Source organism: Physella acuta, unplaced genomic scaffold, assembly GCF_028476545.2.
Source record: "Physella acuta isolate Inbredline_101_S28 unplaced genomic scaffold, ASM2847654v3 ptg000604l, whole genome shotgun sequence".
Classification (NCBI taxonomy): domain Eukaryota; kingdom Metazoa; phylum Mollusca; class Gastropoda; family Physidae; genus Physella; species Physella acuta.
In genome coordinates, this window is record NW_026732123.1 from 41,264 (window position 1) to 57,285 (window position 16,022).

Below are 16,022 nucleotides of genomic sequence, written 5' to 3' on the forward strand. Positions count from 1 at the left end.
GCACGAGCCGTCCATAAATGACGTCCCGCTCTTAGAAGGAGGATGGGTCGGATTTGCGTAATGATGTGTTGAGGGAAAGGGGTAACACTTATGTATTTTAAAGATAAAAGGGGTAGAATCTTAACAGTGTATTGCAATTTATGTTCGACCCTCAATTTAAGTAATTAAAAGTGTGTTTTTAATGCGTTATAGCCTCATCATTAAATATTTTGTAGGTCGTATTGAAGAAAATTGTATTTAATTATTTATTCAGCTAGCAGTGCACCCGTAAGAATATGAGCTAGTCCTTAATTTGAGAAAGGCTATTTCACGAGATCTGAACCTTATTTCTAAGTGATAAAAACCAATTAGCCTATGAATAGCTGTTATGCTTTTTAGGCCTATTCTGATATTGTCACTTACGACACTTTAATCCAATTTGGCAATTGCGCTTCCTTTTACACATGTGTTACACGCTAAGCGCTGCGACTACTACACTTCACTACACAGTACTCTTTCAATATTTTGATAAATACTAGTACTAGAATACTAGCTTTCTACTTTCTAGCCTAAAATAAATCTAGACTCTGGATCTATGAGTCTTTGTAAAAATATATTGATTATTATAAGCCTAGATTCTAGATCTACCGATGGCTAAATAATAAATATATCAATATAGCCTAGGCAAGAAATTAACTTTAAACAGCAGTGTTTTTGCTAGCAGGGTTTTCTATATACTTTAATCGGCCATCTGTAAGTTAGAGTAGCTTCCCCTGAATCTCGCGCTATAAGTTTATAATAAAAAAAATAAACAAGATGGCTACTATAGTAAATGAGCATGATTGCATCTGTTGGAAACATTGCTAGTCTTTATTTATTACTGAAATTTTTTAATTCAATTGTTTAAAAACAGGTATATAAATTAATGAAACAAGGAAACATTTTTGTATTTTTCAAAACATAAATCCGAAATCCTCCTCAAAATGTGAAATAATTATTAAAATTTAAGGAGTCACCTGTTTTTCACATTACTAGTCGTGGGCGATTTTACGTACCTAAAACGATAGATTACCCTTAAATGTGTTGAGAGTTGAGAGATTTAAAACACACTTGTCACAAAAAACATGATTTCAAAATTGACAAAATGTTGAAAATTGTATTATTTAGGCCTAATATATTTATTAGCCTAATATTTTATTATTTAGGAATAGGCCTAGAATTTAGGCCCTATTAATTATTAATATTAGGCCTATAGTATAGAACTATAGGTAAGTATAGAAAATAGACTTATAGTAACATTATAGATAGTTGTCTGTAAACTGCACTGTAAAGTGTAAAAGTAAAGGTTTTGAAAACTTTAACTAGAGGTCTGTCTATTACTTACTAAAGTAAGTTAAGGATAGGCCCTAATTATAGTAATTATTAAATTAAGGATGATATTTTGAGTCGTCCCTTTTGAATCCAGGTCAGAACGTCCCCCCTTCAATAAATAAAATACTCACTTAATATTGATTTTGTCTATTTATTTTAGATTACAATGGGTAACGAAAGGAATGAAAACCAGTATAGAAGTAAATTTATTCTAGCCCCAATGGTTAGAGTTTGCACACTACCTATGAGACTTCTTGCTTTGGATTATGGAGCAGATTTGGTTTATACAGAAGTAGGTACATTGGAGTTTAAAATTTAAAAAACGAGTAATGAATATATATCTTTATTGTAGTATTAAAATTCATCAATCCATGTTCTTAATATTTTATCACCAGGACCTAAAGTTTAGGGCACTAATTATGCCATATAGGTTTTTTAAAGAATATGTTTTCTTTTCAACTTAACTAAGCTCAATTTTCAAATTACAATTTTATTTTCTTAGTGGGCATCTTTTTATGACACACTCATAAAAACCAGTGCAAATTTAAAACATTTCTTATATGGAAAGTTTTTTTTAGGATCGTCTTACATAGCAGTATAATAAGTCATGAGACTGCATTTGGTTTATGACCCTTATTTCTGTCTCCTTCATCTCTCTTACTCTACTGCAGATTGTGATTTAATTACACTCTGAGCAGGGATTTTAAATTTGGAGCATTGCCTTTAAAATGTATACATTTTTCATGCAGGTTAAAATTGTTTTATACTTGTTGTAACAAATACACATTTTGATGTTAAATGTAACTTGTGGATGTCCACATTGATCCTCATGGCCCAGTCCACACACATTCACATATCCACAAAGGTCAATTGTTTTAGGCTTCACCCCCTTTGTGGATGTTTTAAATGAATGACCACTTACCAATACAAGAAAAATATACCAATTAATAAAAGTTGTTTTTAGTTAAAAAATAATTTTCAACAGATTTTCATTGAATTGTGAGCTTTCTTTCACTGCTTTCAGGAAATTATTGACAGGAAGGTTCTTCTTTGTCAAGAATATAAAAATGGTAAAGCTAGTATTTTTTAAATAATTATCATTATTTTTTGTAAAGTATGTTTCAATAATATTACTATTATTACAAACAGTTAAGTGCATGCATGTTACATAAAATTATGCAGCTTTTAATATAGAATTTTTTTTTTTCTGTAGAGCTTCTCGGAACCACAGACTATGTCATGTCAGATGGTACTGTTGTTTTTCGAACATCTCCCATTGAGAAGGACAAAATCATATTTCAGCTTGTAAGATATTTATTGCAAAAAGATGTTAATGATTCAATATGTAAAGTAGCTTTTACATGTAACTTATTTATTAAACAATATTTTGCAGGGAACAGCTGATGCAAAGAGAGCACTGGCAGCTGCTAAAAAAATGTAAGGAAAGTTTCAAATCTAAGGAAAGTTTCAAATCTACATTTAATTTTGATGTGTATTCTAAAATTATATAAACCATGCAGAAATATTTTTTCTTAAATCTATCTTCTTCTTATGTTTGTTCTGTTATTCAGACAGCATCTTGTTGCCGGAGTTGATATCAATATGGGATGTCCAAAAGAGTTTTCCGTTAAGGTAAATATTTATTGTTCATCATCATCTTTTCCCGTTAGTGCCCTAGACACATGGGTCAGATGAAGTAGAGTTCATCTGTTTTAATTATGTCAGCATACAGATGGATAGTGTGTTCAGCACAATGTGCATCATCCTTAGTTTCTCTAGCTTGAGTCAGGTATCCATCAGAGCTGGGTGGACTCAGGAACGTCCTACAGACTAGAGCCAGGGATCAGAACTCTTGACTTTTGGGTTAGCAGTCATAAGCTCTACAAAAATCTTTATGGTTGATTAATAAAGCTCAGCAGTGGAACCTATCAGTGTAATGTAGGCGGGGGTTGTTGATATAGGACTGTAAGTTGTAAACTGGAAATCAATGACTAAATGAGCAGTCTAGTTGCTTGAAGTCATTATTTCAGATATAACGTGCAAACAAAAGGCAAGACACTACAGCAAATCATAGGCACTGTCACATCCTCTTTATACCCAGTGTTTCTTCCAGACTTTTTTTCTCCGGGGGGGGGGGGGGGGGGGGGAAAGGGCACTTGAAATTTTCGGGGGGTGGGTAGACTTTCTTCGGGGGCGGACACTGTTAAAAGTATATATTTTCTATAAAAATAATTTCAATTTCAATTTGTTCGGGGGGGGGGGGGGGGGGGTTAAAAATTTTTTCAGGGAGCAAAGCCCCCCCCCCCCCCAAGAGATGCCTGGAAGAAACTCTGTTTATACCCTACATACCAGAACATTTATCACTTTCCCTATAATTAACTACTTAAGTTAATTGTTTGCTTCTGAAAGTATGTTGATGTTATTATGTATGCTATTTTGTTTATCTGATTGTACTAAAGATGCATATTAAAATGTGTATGTTGTTAATAAATAAATAAAATAGGCCAAGTAAAACCTTTCTAATTTTCACTAATAATCACAGCACATTGCTGCCCAGATAAAAAAAAAAGTGTTTTTTTGTTGCAGGGTGGCATGGGAGCAGCACTTCTAACCCAGCCTGAGAAAATAAAAGATGTAAGTCCAAATTTTATTTTGTGTATACACTAAAAGTACTAGATTTATTGAATATTGTATTTTAAGGAATTTAAGCTTATTTTAGCTGGTCATTTAAGCAATTAGGCGCAGTGATATATAGCATAAGATGGAGCTACATCATTAGCCAAAATGCTTTTTGGTTGGTCTCTTATTGAAGTTATTTCTTCCTTAAAGATAAGCTTCTAGCAACACATGAGAATGAACTGTGTCCAGAAATTCATTAGACAAAACCTCATTGGATTTAATTTTTTTCTTTTAGATTCTAACAACACTAGTGAATGAACTGGATGTACCAGTTACCTGCAAGATCCGTGTCCTGCCTAGTGTAAGTAAATGGTTCACATAATAAACTGCTCTATCAAAGTACCACAGTATAAAGTACAATAAATTTTCTATTTAAAAAAAAGTTTGGACCTGATTGTGCCTTTAAAATGTTAGTTCTATATTCTAATTTAGTGCAAGCTAAGTGTAATGTTCTAAAGTGCAGTGTTACAATTCTGATTATACCAGGTTGAAAAGACCGTAGAATTAGCCAAACTTATTGAGTCCACTGGTGTCTCAGCTCTTGGCGTCCATGGTAGAACAAAAGAAGAGAGGTCGAGAGATCCTAACAGAGATGACTATATAAAGGCTGTCGCGAATGCTGTCAGTATTCCTGTTATTGCTAAGTAAGGGGTTAAGTTTTTTTTTTCAATTTTCACTTATCTGTTGAAGCTGAAAATCATTTAATTTATTTTGTTTCCATAATAGGGAAATTACCATGCAAAGTATTAGTATTAATAGGCTTTCACATTTTAGAGTTTCTTTCGCATATTACTAACTAAAAACATGTAGTTTTATCAGAAACAAAAGTCATGAAAAATAGTGATACTTTGTGACTTGAGTTCCAAAATTTAAAACAAACCCTCCAGTATTTGTCTATATAACATTCAATACTTCCACAGTGGGGGGTCAAAGAGAATCACATGTTATGAAGACATTGAAGAGTTTAGAAAGAGCACAGGTGCCAGCTCTGTCATGTTAGCTCGTGCGGCCATGTGGAACTGCTCCGTGTTTAGAAAGGAGGGAACATTGGATTTTTTGAAGGTTCTCAAGAGTTATCTCACTTACGTAAGTGGTGGTCAGTTTATTTTTTACCTACATTTCTAACCAAATCTGTCTTCACTATGTAACATAGATACTTGGAAAATATCATAGAGGAGGTAGCATAATTGTCATAAGAAACAAAATTACTTTTTTAGTACAAGAATAATAATAATATTTTGTGAATATAAATAAAGGTTTTATTTCTAAGTGATGTTTGTGTTTGTTCACAGGCATTCCAGTATGACAACAATGAGATGAACACAAAATATGCTGTACTGCAGATACTACATGACAAAATGCTTGAGCTTCCAGAGGCTGATGGCACTTTAACTGCTAAATCTTTACAAGACTTTGCGTATGTTCTAGTTTATGTTTAACTTAGTATTAGCATCCTTTATAATTGTAAGTTATTTTTAGACTGAAATCCTAATATTTAAATAACCATGCCATAATCAAAGCTAGGGGTGGTCAATGTACTAGAAATGTACGTTACACTGAATATTCAAATGTTGGTTAGTATATTATATTTGAGTGTTAGGCATTTAACTTTTCATGCTGTTAATGAAATAATTGTTTTGATCAGTAGTCATTAATACTAGTTAATGCAACGTTTATAAATACTTGTAAGATAAACATACCCTGTTTAAAATAATAACTATGATGTATGTACTAGTACATGTAATATAATTGTATGTTTTTTAGAGACATTTGGTGCATGCAAGAAGAATACAAAACAATTTTACAAAAAAGGCGGGAAAAAGAAAAACAGTTGAATGATCTAGCAGGAGGAGACTGCAGAGGAGTTAAAAAAAGAAAAGCTGAAAATGGGCTGGAGGTCATTGAACTCCCTGTTAGGTTTGACAAGTAGGGTGTAACATTTTCACTTAAGATTACATGAAATATAATTGATTCCTTTTTATAGTTGAGTTAAAAATAGCAGTGCAATTGAAATTCTGTTTACAGCATGTTTATAATTGTATACTAATTTCCATTTTATTTCAGGAGAATTTATTCGACGACAATGACACCTAAGCAAATTTTAAACAATTATTGCAAGAAATGTCAAAAAGGAAAGCCAGTTTATACAACAGTAGGTTCTTTTTAATTTACTTCAAATGCTATTATATTGCAACAAGATAACATTTTATGTATCTTAAGTTTTAAGTAATGTTCAAGATAAGTAATGGTTGTGGTTGACAATTTGAAACTTCAGGTTGAACGACCTGACGACAGATTTTTTCACAGTACTGTTTTGGTTGACCAGAAGCTGTACACAAATCCTTTCTGGTAAATATTTTTGTTTCACTTTCTGTTTCAAATTGCTGGTTTCATTGTTTTAAAACATGATTGGCAAAGTTTTAGTTTCACAGCTGGCTCCATTTTTTAAGGTTGATGTATCATACAGTAAAACTGACGCAAAGTTAAAATGATTAAATTTTGATTGTAAATTAACTGTAATTATCATACAGTACTCTGATATGAATATAGATCATCATCTTTTCCTATTTGTGCCAAAGACACATGGGGCAGATGTATTAGAGTTCATCTGTTTCAATGACCTCTGCATACAAGGGGATAATGTGGTCAGCACTTTGCCCGGCTGCCTTTGTTTCCCTAACGTGAGTCAGGTACCCATCAGAGCTGGGGGGACTTACGGACGTTCTACTGACCTAACCTGGATTTGAGCTCAAGACTTTCGGGTTAGCAGTCTAGCACTGTACCGCTAGAGAACTGTCTTAAATTATGAAAAGTTAAATTGCTAATGTAAAATGTAGCATCCACACCTGGTTGAGTTTAACTATGCCAGTATATAATCTCATAATTCTCTGACCACCATATCAATATCATTTTATATGATCCAGTAACAAACTTTGTAGGGAACATGTGATTGCTTCATTGTGAAGTCTTTTATTTTAACTTCAGAAGTTCACTTTCATTAACATAATTGATTGCTTAACTTGAAATTACCCTGAAAAGGAAAAAAAAATTCTTATGTTACAGGAGGCTTGTTTTAAATGTTCCATTGTACTTTTTTCAAACAGGGAACGAGCGAAGCAACTGGCTGAACAAAGTGCAGCTGTTTGCTACCTTGTTGTCAATGGTCAGCATGACGGACGGCTTGCAGAGCCACACAATGAGACAGAAGAGCTGCGTCAGAAGTGGAGGGGCCTTTTGAACTCTGACCTGTCAGAAAGAACCTGGTCCCCTGTGAAGGATTGTGTGGGCACAGAGAATCCCAGCCTATCAGAAACAGAATCGAAAGAAAATGGAAATATAGAAAATGGTGACCTGTGTCCACAGCTTGATGATGAAAATGCAGGAAAAATCACAGATGGAATGAGTAGGACCATTGTAGACCAGAGATAATCTTTGTTTTTTACTAGAAACAAATATTTGTTACTTATAACTGAGGCCTTAATTTATGTATGATATTTAAATTATCTCCCTGTAAATAAAATCAAGAACAGTGCAGTGTTGTGAAATTGTAATGCGTATGCAGGACTGTACTAGGCAAGTTGGGTAGAGTAGCTATTTTACTATGAAGCTCTGGAAGCTTTACATTTTGTATTTTGGTAGTGTAATATAGTGAGGTAATGGGTTACATCAGTTCTCTGTACAAAATCTAGCTGTTGGTTAGGATGTAAAGAAAAGTGGAAATTTAACATGTTTTGGTAAAGGATTTTTTTAATAAAAATGTTTTGCTAAGTCATTTCTTGTGCATCTGTGAAGTTTAATCCCAGAATAAGTTTTAAAACGTTGCTGCTGTCTGTTTGTTTTTGAAAATAGGTAAAAAAAAAAATAATATGTAGTTATCATCCTGCGTTTTTAAATAAATTAAGGGGAGACGAGTCACATTTAAGGAAATCAACAAGTAATTGGAGTTCTCTTTTGGAAAGTTAAACAATGTGAAATAAATAAGGTTAAAGGAAAAATGTTAATGAACATACACAGTGGTACCTTGAGATACAAATTTAAAATGTTCTGTAACCTTGCTTGGACATGAAATTAGTTGTAAATTAAAGCAATTTGCCCCATTAAATTGCCATTGATCTGTTCCAGTCCCTGAATTGTCACCCCAGTTGTTTTTGTTACATGTTTTGAATTAGAAAAATGTATTTATAAATGACAAATATTGTATAAAACCATAATAAAAGAGAATGTAAGGAAATAAACAAGCCTCATAAAGTGTGTATAATTTGGAATTGAGATAACTTAAGCTTATGGAATATGTTGAAGGAGATGCAGGTTGGTGAGGCTTTACCTTGTTCTTTACTCGCTACACTGTTAATGCAAACTCATTTGGTAATTTAAATACACTCACTTGTTACACTATTAATGCTACACTTTACCCCTACACTTAATTCAAAGTTATTAAACTTCACTGAACTTCATTGATCTTAAATGCTACTGTTCATCTCCTGTTACTTTGGCTTAATTTGTATTTATACTAGCTGGCCAATTCATTGATCCAGTTCTTCTTATCTCAAAATATTTACATATTTCAAAGTAAAACATCACTTTCTCAATAATACATATCTCATGTGGTAGGGCACTTGTATGTTGAGGTACCACTGTACTACAATTGTCTCTACTTTCTCTGAACTCATTTGGATCAAAGTGACTTTTGTTTTGAATGCAAGATGGTATATAACAAGGGTCGGCAACCTGTGGCTCGCGAGCCGCATGCGGCTCTTTTGATATCAAGATGCGGCTCTCCAGCTCCTTAAACAAATACTAATAATCTTAATAAAAAAATAAAATATTTGAAATAAACAAATGTTAGTGGCTCTTTAAAACCAGGGAAATTTTGAAAATTGTAACTTGGCTCTTCCGCTTCAAAAGGTTGCCGACCCCTGGTATATAACAATCATTTTATAACCTTATTAAATGACAAGTCGAAATAATTTAAAGCTGAATATTGAATCTTTCTACTGCTTTAGACAAAAATTGTAGAACATCACATTCCACTTAAATGTGTGTCAAAGGTGAACTTGTCTGTTGTAATATTGTCTTGTGTAAACTTGTCTGTTGTAATATTGTCTTGTGTAAACTTGTCTGTTGTAATATTGTCTTGTGTAAACTTGTCTTGTGTAAACTTGTCTGTTGTAATATTGTCTTGTGTAAACTTGTCTTGTGTAAACTTGTCTGTTGTAATATTGTCTTGTGTAAACTTGTCTGTTGTAATATTGTCTTGTGTAAACTTGTCTGTTGTAATATTGTCTTGTGTAAACTTGTCTGTTGTAATATTGTCTTGTGTAAACTTGTCTTGTGTAAACTTGTCTGTTGTAATATTGTCTTGTGTAAACTTGTCTTGTGTAAACTTGTCTGTTGTAATATTGTCTTGTGTAAACTTGTCTTGTGTAAACTTGTCTGTTGTAATATTGTCTTGTGTAAACTTGTCTTGTGTAAACTTGTCTGTTGTAATATTGTCTTGTGTAAACTTGTCTTGTGTAAACTTGTCTGTTGTAATATTGTCTTGTGTAAACTTGTCTGTTGTAATATTGTCTTGTGTAAACTTGTCTTGTGTAAACTTGTCTGTTGTAATATTGTCTTGTGTAAACTTGTCTTGTGTAAACTTGTCTGTTGTAATATTGTCTTGTGTGACCTTCAGTTCCATTGTTTACTCTTCATCTGTTTGATTGTGCCTTTAGAGCAGGAACCAGAATCTTTTAATAGTATAGATTGAACTGTATCATAGATTAAATTTAAAGTGAAAATACAGATGTTTTATTACATTGGTTCTGTGTACTCCCCATGTCCCCTTATTGCAACATGTATGCTGCAAGTCACATATTCGTTACCCCACTCTCATACACATACACACTCAATGCACCCCATCGTCACCTAGGTGCATGCCACCTTGTACATCCTACCCCTAACTTTTAATTACAATGTAAGAAACGTCTGAGTCAAATCTAAAACAGGTAGATCTCTATTTTACATTTATAGTGAATGTTTTTCTTCATTACTATTTTTTTATGGGACAATCTATCGTGCTGTTCGACTAAGATCATGGTTCAAACTCGTTTTAGTCACGAGAACTGTATGGCCTAACTATCGGATTCATTAATTAGGCCATTGCTTCCCCCACGAGTGCTCAAGAAAAAAATCTATCATACATTTTCCAGCATTATTGTGCAAAAGCAACAGGACCTATAAATGATTGGTTTTTTTTTAATTACAAAAATCTAGTTACATTAACCAATTGAAGCAATACAATTAGTCCTGCTACACTCATTAGAAAGCTGTAAAAAAAATAATTTAAAAAGCGTTTGTAAACATGTTTTAATAAACATTCTATTAAATGCAATATATTTATTTTCTTCCTTTAGATGTAATATTAAATCGCAGAATGCTTGAATGTGTAAAATAGATTTTTGAGCGACCAACGCTATTGCTATAGTATTAGATCTGTAGAAAAGTTTGTTTAGGCAATCACATTGAACACAACCATCGAGTGGTCTCCCCTTCTAAAGTATAAATAAATATTTAGATTGAAGTTAAATATTTTATGGTCGTTATCGAATATGCACTTAGTGCAAGGTTTGATAGAATCGCTCCATTAAAATTTTGTACAACCAACAGACACGAATCACCACAAAGAAATCCAATATTCTTCTTAGTTCAAAAGACAATCAACCAACCAGGAACAGAATTACGTCCCTGGAAATTAGGGAACTAAATTTGAAAAACCAATTGCTATAAAAGTTGAGTCGGCAAGTTACAACGCATTGCTGTTCAATATCTGTGGTGTTGTAGGTGTAGCACTGTAGTAAACGTATGTTGTAAGTTCTGTTATAAACTTTATCTGTAACAAGTAGTTTGTTATGAACGTATTCTGTACATACTGTCTCTTATTAATGTGTGCTGTAAGTTGTCGTACTTTGTACACCCAGTAACTGTAAGTATTTTTTGTTGTAAATGTGTGCTTAAATATTGTTTATGAAATGTGCACACTTAAATATTGTTTGTCAAAACTAAGTATTATTTGTTTTGATGTGTTTTTAGCACATTTTTTTCACCTAGTAACACACTATTAAAATCATATCTCACCACCGATGTTAAAATTGCTTCGTTTATATTTTTACAATCAGCACATAAAAAGAAACTAGGCGTCGTTCATAAATAAAACCATACCCCTGCAAGAGTCGAATTCTTGCGACGATGAGGAGGGAGGGGGGAGAAAATGTGACAGTATAATTTATAATACCATGGAAATTAAAATAAAACACATTATTTAGAGCAATGTGGTTATTTAAGGCTTGTTTAAAACTTTCACAGATTTTATTAAAACAAAATTTTATTCCGAAAAAAAAAGTAATTCTACATTCTATCCGTTCTATATTGTATAGTAAAGTTCTAAGTATTCACATTTTATATACTTAAATAATGGCTAAATGTGCGTACCTTGGTCCCAAACTTTCATACTGAGCGCATGACTGACCTTAATGTTGCAGAAACGGGTAGGATAAACCCACAGCATGACGTAACGGTGCTAGCGTTTGTATATTCTTTCTTATAGGTGCATGTTATATATATATATATATATATATATATATATATATATATATATATATATATATATACATATACAGAGAGACAGATAGATATAGGCTTATTATATATATATATATATATATATATATATATATATATATATATATATATATATAGCATACATACATATTTATACAGCCTATTTATACTTGTATAGCATATATATATATATATATATATATATATATATATATATATATATATATATATATATATATATATATATATATATATATATATATATGGGTTAGGTTATGTGTGCGTGTATATTTGTATTCTATAAATTCCTCAGCTTTATGCGTACGTTTATGAGTTCACTGTGGTAGTGTGCTGTGTTGTGTCATAATTCTGTCAACGAAACGTAAAGGTTTGTGACGTCAGTAGTCACGTGCCCCTAGAGCACTGCGAAGGTTTACGGTTCAAGTGCCATCAGCATGTCACGTGTTTAAACTTCTGACGGGTGGCAGGAAAGATAAGTCACTGACAACTGACGTTTATTTGTTGTCTTTAATGTATGACACCGAGATAACTTTGGGCATTATCCGGAGCAGTATCTATAACACACACAGACACACACACACACATATATATATATATATATATATATATATATATATATATATATATATATATATATATATATATATATATATATATATATATATATATATATATATATATAATTTGTATAGCCTATATAATAATATCGATCTTATATATATATATATATATATATATATATATATATATATATATATATATATATATATATATGCGCCACCTCCCTCGCTTCATCTCAAATGTACAATTAAAGCTAATACCTTTTTTACTTTCTGGTATACTAGAAGAGGTCAAAACGTGACAAATCAAGACGTTGAGTACCTTCATGAGTCGGAAATGTTGTGTCTCCCTGTGTGTTTGTGTGTATGCATGTTAACACGATAAATTGAGTAACGTTTCAGTTAACATTTCATAAATAAGTACTATATCCAATTTGTAGTTTTCTTAAAATTGTTTAGCGATTTCCGGTAACCGTAAGTAGTACTTAATCTGCTTCCGATTTCTCAAAAGCCCGATTTTACTTGAATACTGTTGAAGTTAGATGATCCAAATTTAGCGTACAAGTATTAGATTATATGCGAAGGTTTCGATCATCTCTTGAACGATCCTACCAACATTTGAGCTATTTCCACTAACAGGGTGGGGTATTTAATCTATTCGCGATTTCTCAAAACACCTTCAGAATTTTATACATTTATATTGTAAATGCTTACAGAAAACACCTTTATGGGGTCATCCATAAATGACGTCACGCTTTTTTTGCCGATTTTTACCTCCCCCCCTCCCCTCCGTCACACGTCGTCACAAAAAGCCAGACCCCCCCCCCTAAAATGACGTCACACCTCAACTTACAACCCCCCTCAAAATTGCAGTTGAATTTTTTTTAAACATCGATATTTTTCTAAAATCTTGTCTAAACTATTACAATTTATTAAAACAGTTATCTAAAATGCGAAATAACGTCTAAAATTCGTTTTCTAACATTGCTTTTTTATAATGCAAAAATGTGACGTCGCAACATCTGAACCCCCCCCCCCCCCTCCCCCTCATCACACATCGTCACAAAATTACAGACCCCCCCTCCCCCCTACGAGTGTGACGTCATTTATGGATGACCCCTATTCCCGTAAAACATATTCTAAAAACTTTTCTCCCCTATGTGTGTTCTCGATAAACGAGCGGTTTTGTCACAAACATCTGAATTTCTGTAGCCCAATTTAACAACAATGGCCGTCCCAGCCCTTTCTGTTATATAAGAATATACCAGAACGTTTAGCCATGCTCACTACTCATTTATCTTACATCAAATGCGTTTAAGATATTAGAAGCAAATCATTATATTAATACACGGACGAAATTTCGTTCTGTATTTCAGAAAGAACAGCGGTAGACAACCCACGAATAACACCAGTTGACATGTATTTGCGAGTGCTGGGACTTCTGGCGGCTTTAGCGCCCTTGACTTGGTCCTCAACGTGTGACAAGAAGGACCCGTGCTGTAGATATGACGTCGACGGCTGTAGCATTCCGTTTGGTCTGCCATTCTTCTACAAGGGGCTGTTCACTACCTCCTGTGACAGACACGACATCTGCTACCACTGTGTGAGCACTAGTTTGTTACACTTGTTGACACAGATTTTATAGCTTGTTATTTATTCCTTAGTGACATGGTTTACAAACTCACTGGCCCGAGGTCATGTACTAGACGTAGGACGAAACTTAAAACTCGTCTTACAGTCATTCTGTGTTTTTGGTTCATAATATGCGTTTTAGTCAAACTCTTCCGGGATTTCCCGTGCGATTTGAGAGGGGGGGGGGGGGGGAAATCAGATGCTGGGTCTCTTCTGTGCTGTCTAGTGGTTCTTAGTCTCATTGTGTACATGTTGTTAAGTATCCTTAGACCAAACAGAGGACGTTTAGCGTGTTTAGCGTTCAGTATATATACGATATGGGGTGGGGGGGGGGGGGGGGGGGGGGGAATTACAGGATTGTCTTACATCATGATCTTTTGTCGCTCAAGTAGTGACCATGCATGAATAAAGCTTAACTTTCTAAAATCTAAAGGAATCATGAACCTATCTCATTCTATAAGAAGTTGAGCCTGTCTCCTTGTGTCGGTCTCCTTGTGTCGGTCTCCTTGTGGTATTTTCCATGTTCTGGTCACACTTGTGCCGGTCTTCTAGTGCCGGTCTCCTTGTGCGGGTCTCCATGTGGCGGTCTTCGTACTGTTTGCCCTGTACCGGTCACACTGTACCGGTCACACTGTGCCGGTCTCCTTGTCAGTGTTTCTTCCAGACTTTTTTCTCCGGGGGGGCACTTGAAATTTTCGGGGGGGGGGGGGGGGGGGCGGTAGACTTTCTTCGGGGGGGGGGGGGCGGACACTATTAAAAGTATATATTTTCTATATAAATTATATAAATTTCATTTCGTTCGGGGGGGGGGGGCGGTAAAAAATTTTCGGGGGGGGGGGGGGCTTTGCCCCTCGAAGAGATGCCTGGAAGAAACTCTGCTCCTTGTGCCGGTCTTCGTACTGTTTGCCCTGTACCGGTCACACTGTGCCGGTCTCATTATTCCAATCAATCTATAACCCAAGGGTCACCTTGACCGTTGAAACAAACGAACCTGAAGCCAATTTACATTTTATTATATGTGATATAAATTGCATTCAATGATAACCTTGCACTATAAAATAGCGTACGGTGTAGGTGTTTGATTGAGATGTCAACATTATTTACAGGGAGTTGCCTATAACATAAACAGGACGATATGCGACCTCACTTTCAGGAACAACACCCTAACGGCCTGTGATGAAGAATACAACACAACAAGACAGGGCGAAATGACATCGCTACGAGATCACAAGCAGACGGTTCTTAAACTTCTACAACAGAAATCAGATGAATTTACGCAACCACTTGCTGACGAAATGAACCTTTTTTCAAAGCATTTTATACTTCCCCAGGAAAAAGAATTGTTTTTGAAAAAGTTCATTGAAAAGAATTTAGAGGCAGTAGTTACGAAATGGGCAAAACAGCTGACTAATTTACTGACTACATTTTATTCAAACACACAGCCAAATCAGCTTTTTGAGGTTCAGATGGCCAATACTTCTCAAGTAAATAATCCCAGTAAAACTCCCTTGCCTGACTTATCACACGACGATGCGCTATGCCAACGAATCATAGTGGCATCTGAGTTGCCAGATAAATCTACACCTATGAAGCTAAACTGTGACGATGTCAAACTGTTGACGTGTCGCATGTTTTCTTACAGCTATTACCTGGCTGTTCATTTCTTTTCGTCCAAATATTACCACCATGTTCCAGAATTTTATTGCAACCAGACCTTTGTACCAGGATGTCTTCCGAAACATTTTCTTTAACGAACAAAGTAACAGATGAATTTTTATTCTTTGCAATTGCATTTCAAGAACCCTCTCATTACGTAATAAAATAATCTTTGATATACTATTTTAATGTAACATTTCATTGTAAATTAAATAAAATAATTCTAATAATGCTTTGGGGTTTTGATTTATTATTATTATTATGTTGTTACAGCTGTACGAAAGAGTTTTTCAGTTGGTATTGTTGGTTTTTTTTTTGTCCCATTGCAAGAAACGGCAAGTAAGCTATTGAGTTTTCTTCTCCACTTTCTGCCAACTTTAACTCAATTTTGCAATTTTGTCCGCATGTCTCTCTGTGTGTGTGTGTGTGTGTCTGTAAACACGATAACTTGAGTACCGTTACACCTAGGTTGATGAAATTTCATATAAAAGTTATATCAAATTCGTAGATCCGTATCAACTTTTC

General features: G+C 34.1%; 2 protein-coding genes across 6 annotated transcripts; both read left to right on the forward strand.

Moving 5' to 3' along the window:
• The first annotated feature begins 449 nt into the window (after positions 1-449).
• LOC131947716 (tRNA-dihydrouridine(20) synthase [NAD(P)+]-like) lies at positions 450-7,801 on the forward strand. Of its 5 annotated transcripts, none has more exons than XM_059308997.1 (15): positions 450-488; positions 1,511-1,642; positions 2,375-2,420; positions 2,564-2,655; positions 2,744-2,787; positions 2,922-2,982; positions 3,937-3,984; positions 4,265-4,330; positions 4,516-4,673; positions 4,950-5,115; positions 5,322-5,446; positions 5,794-5,955; positions 6,094-6,181; positions 6,305-6,378; positions 7,134-7,801. In XM_059308997.1, exons 2-15 carry the CDS (start codon positions 1,517-1,519, stop codon positions 7,456-7,458), a joined length of 1,581 nt encoding a protein of 526 aa, XP_059164980.1. In that variant the 5' UTR covers positions 450-488; positions 1,511-1,516; the 3' UTR covers positions 7,459-7,801. The 5 variants fall into 5 exon arrangements, with proteins under 5 accessions (XP_059164980.1, XP_059164983.1, XP_059164984.1 ...); XM_059309000.1 differs by lacking the exon at positions 450-488 and adding an exon at positions 503-584; XM_059309001.1 differs by lacking the exon at positions 450-488 and adding an exon at positions 726-732.
• Positions 7,802-11,597: 3,796 nt separating this feature from the next.
• Positions 11,598-15,630, forward strand: LOC131947646 (uncharacterized). The gene is made up of 3 exons (XM_059308886.1): positions 11,598-11,614; positions 13,586-13,812; positions 14,948-15,630. The coding sequence occupies exons 2-3, from the start codon at positions 13,627-13,629 to the stop codon at positions 15,590-15,592; spliced, it is 831 nt and encodes a 276-aa protein (XP_059164869.1). The 5' UTR covers positions 11,598-11,614; positions 13,586-13,626; the 3' UTR covers positions 15,593-15,630.
• The last annotated feature ends 392 nt before the right edge of the window (positions 15,631-16,022 follow it).

Excerpts from the sequence above, each read along its gene's own strand:
- LOC131947716 (XM_059308997.1), top strand. The coding sequence starts at position 1,517 with ATGGGTAACGAAAGGAATGAAAACCAGTATAGAAGTAAATTTATTCTA. Across the intron at positions 4,331-4,515 it reads AGATCCGTGTCCTGCCTAGT|GTTGAAAAGACCGTAGAATT; the intron begins GTAAGTAAATGG and ends TGATTATACCAG. Across the intron at positions 6,182-6,304 it reads GAAAGCCAGTTTATACAACA|GTTGAACGACCTGACGACAG; the intron begins GTAGGTTCTTTT and ends TTGAAACTTCAG.
- LOC131947646 (XM_059308886.1), top strand. The coding sequence starts at position 13,627 with ATGTATTTGCGAGTGCTGGGACTTCTGGCGGCTTTAGCGCCCTTGACT. Across the intron at positions 13,813-14,947 it reads ACGACATCTGCTACCACTGT|GGAGTTGCCTATAACATAAA; the intron begins GTGAGCACTAGT and ends CATTATTTACAG.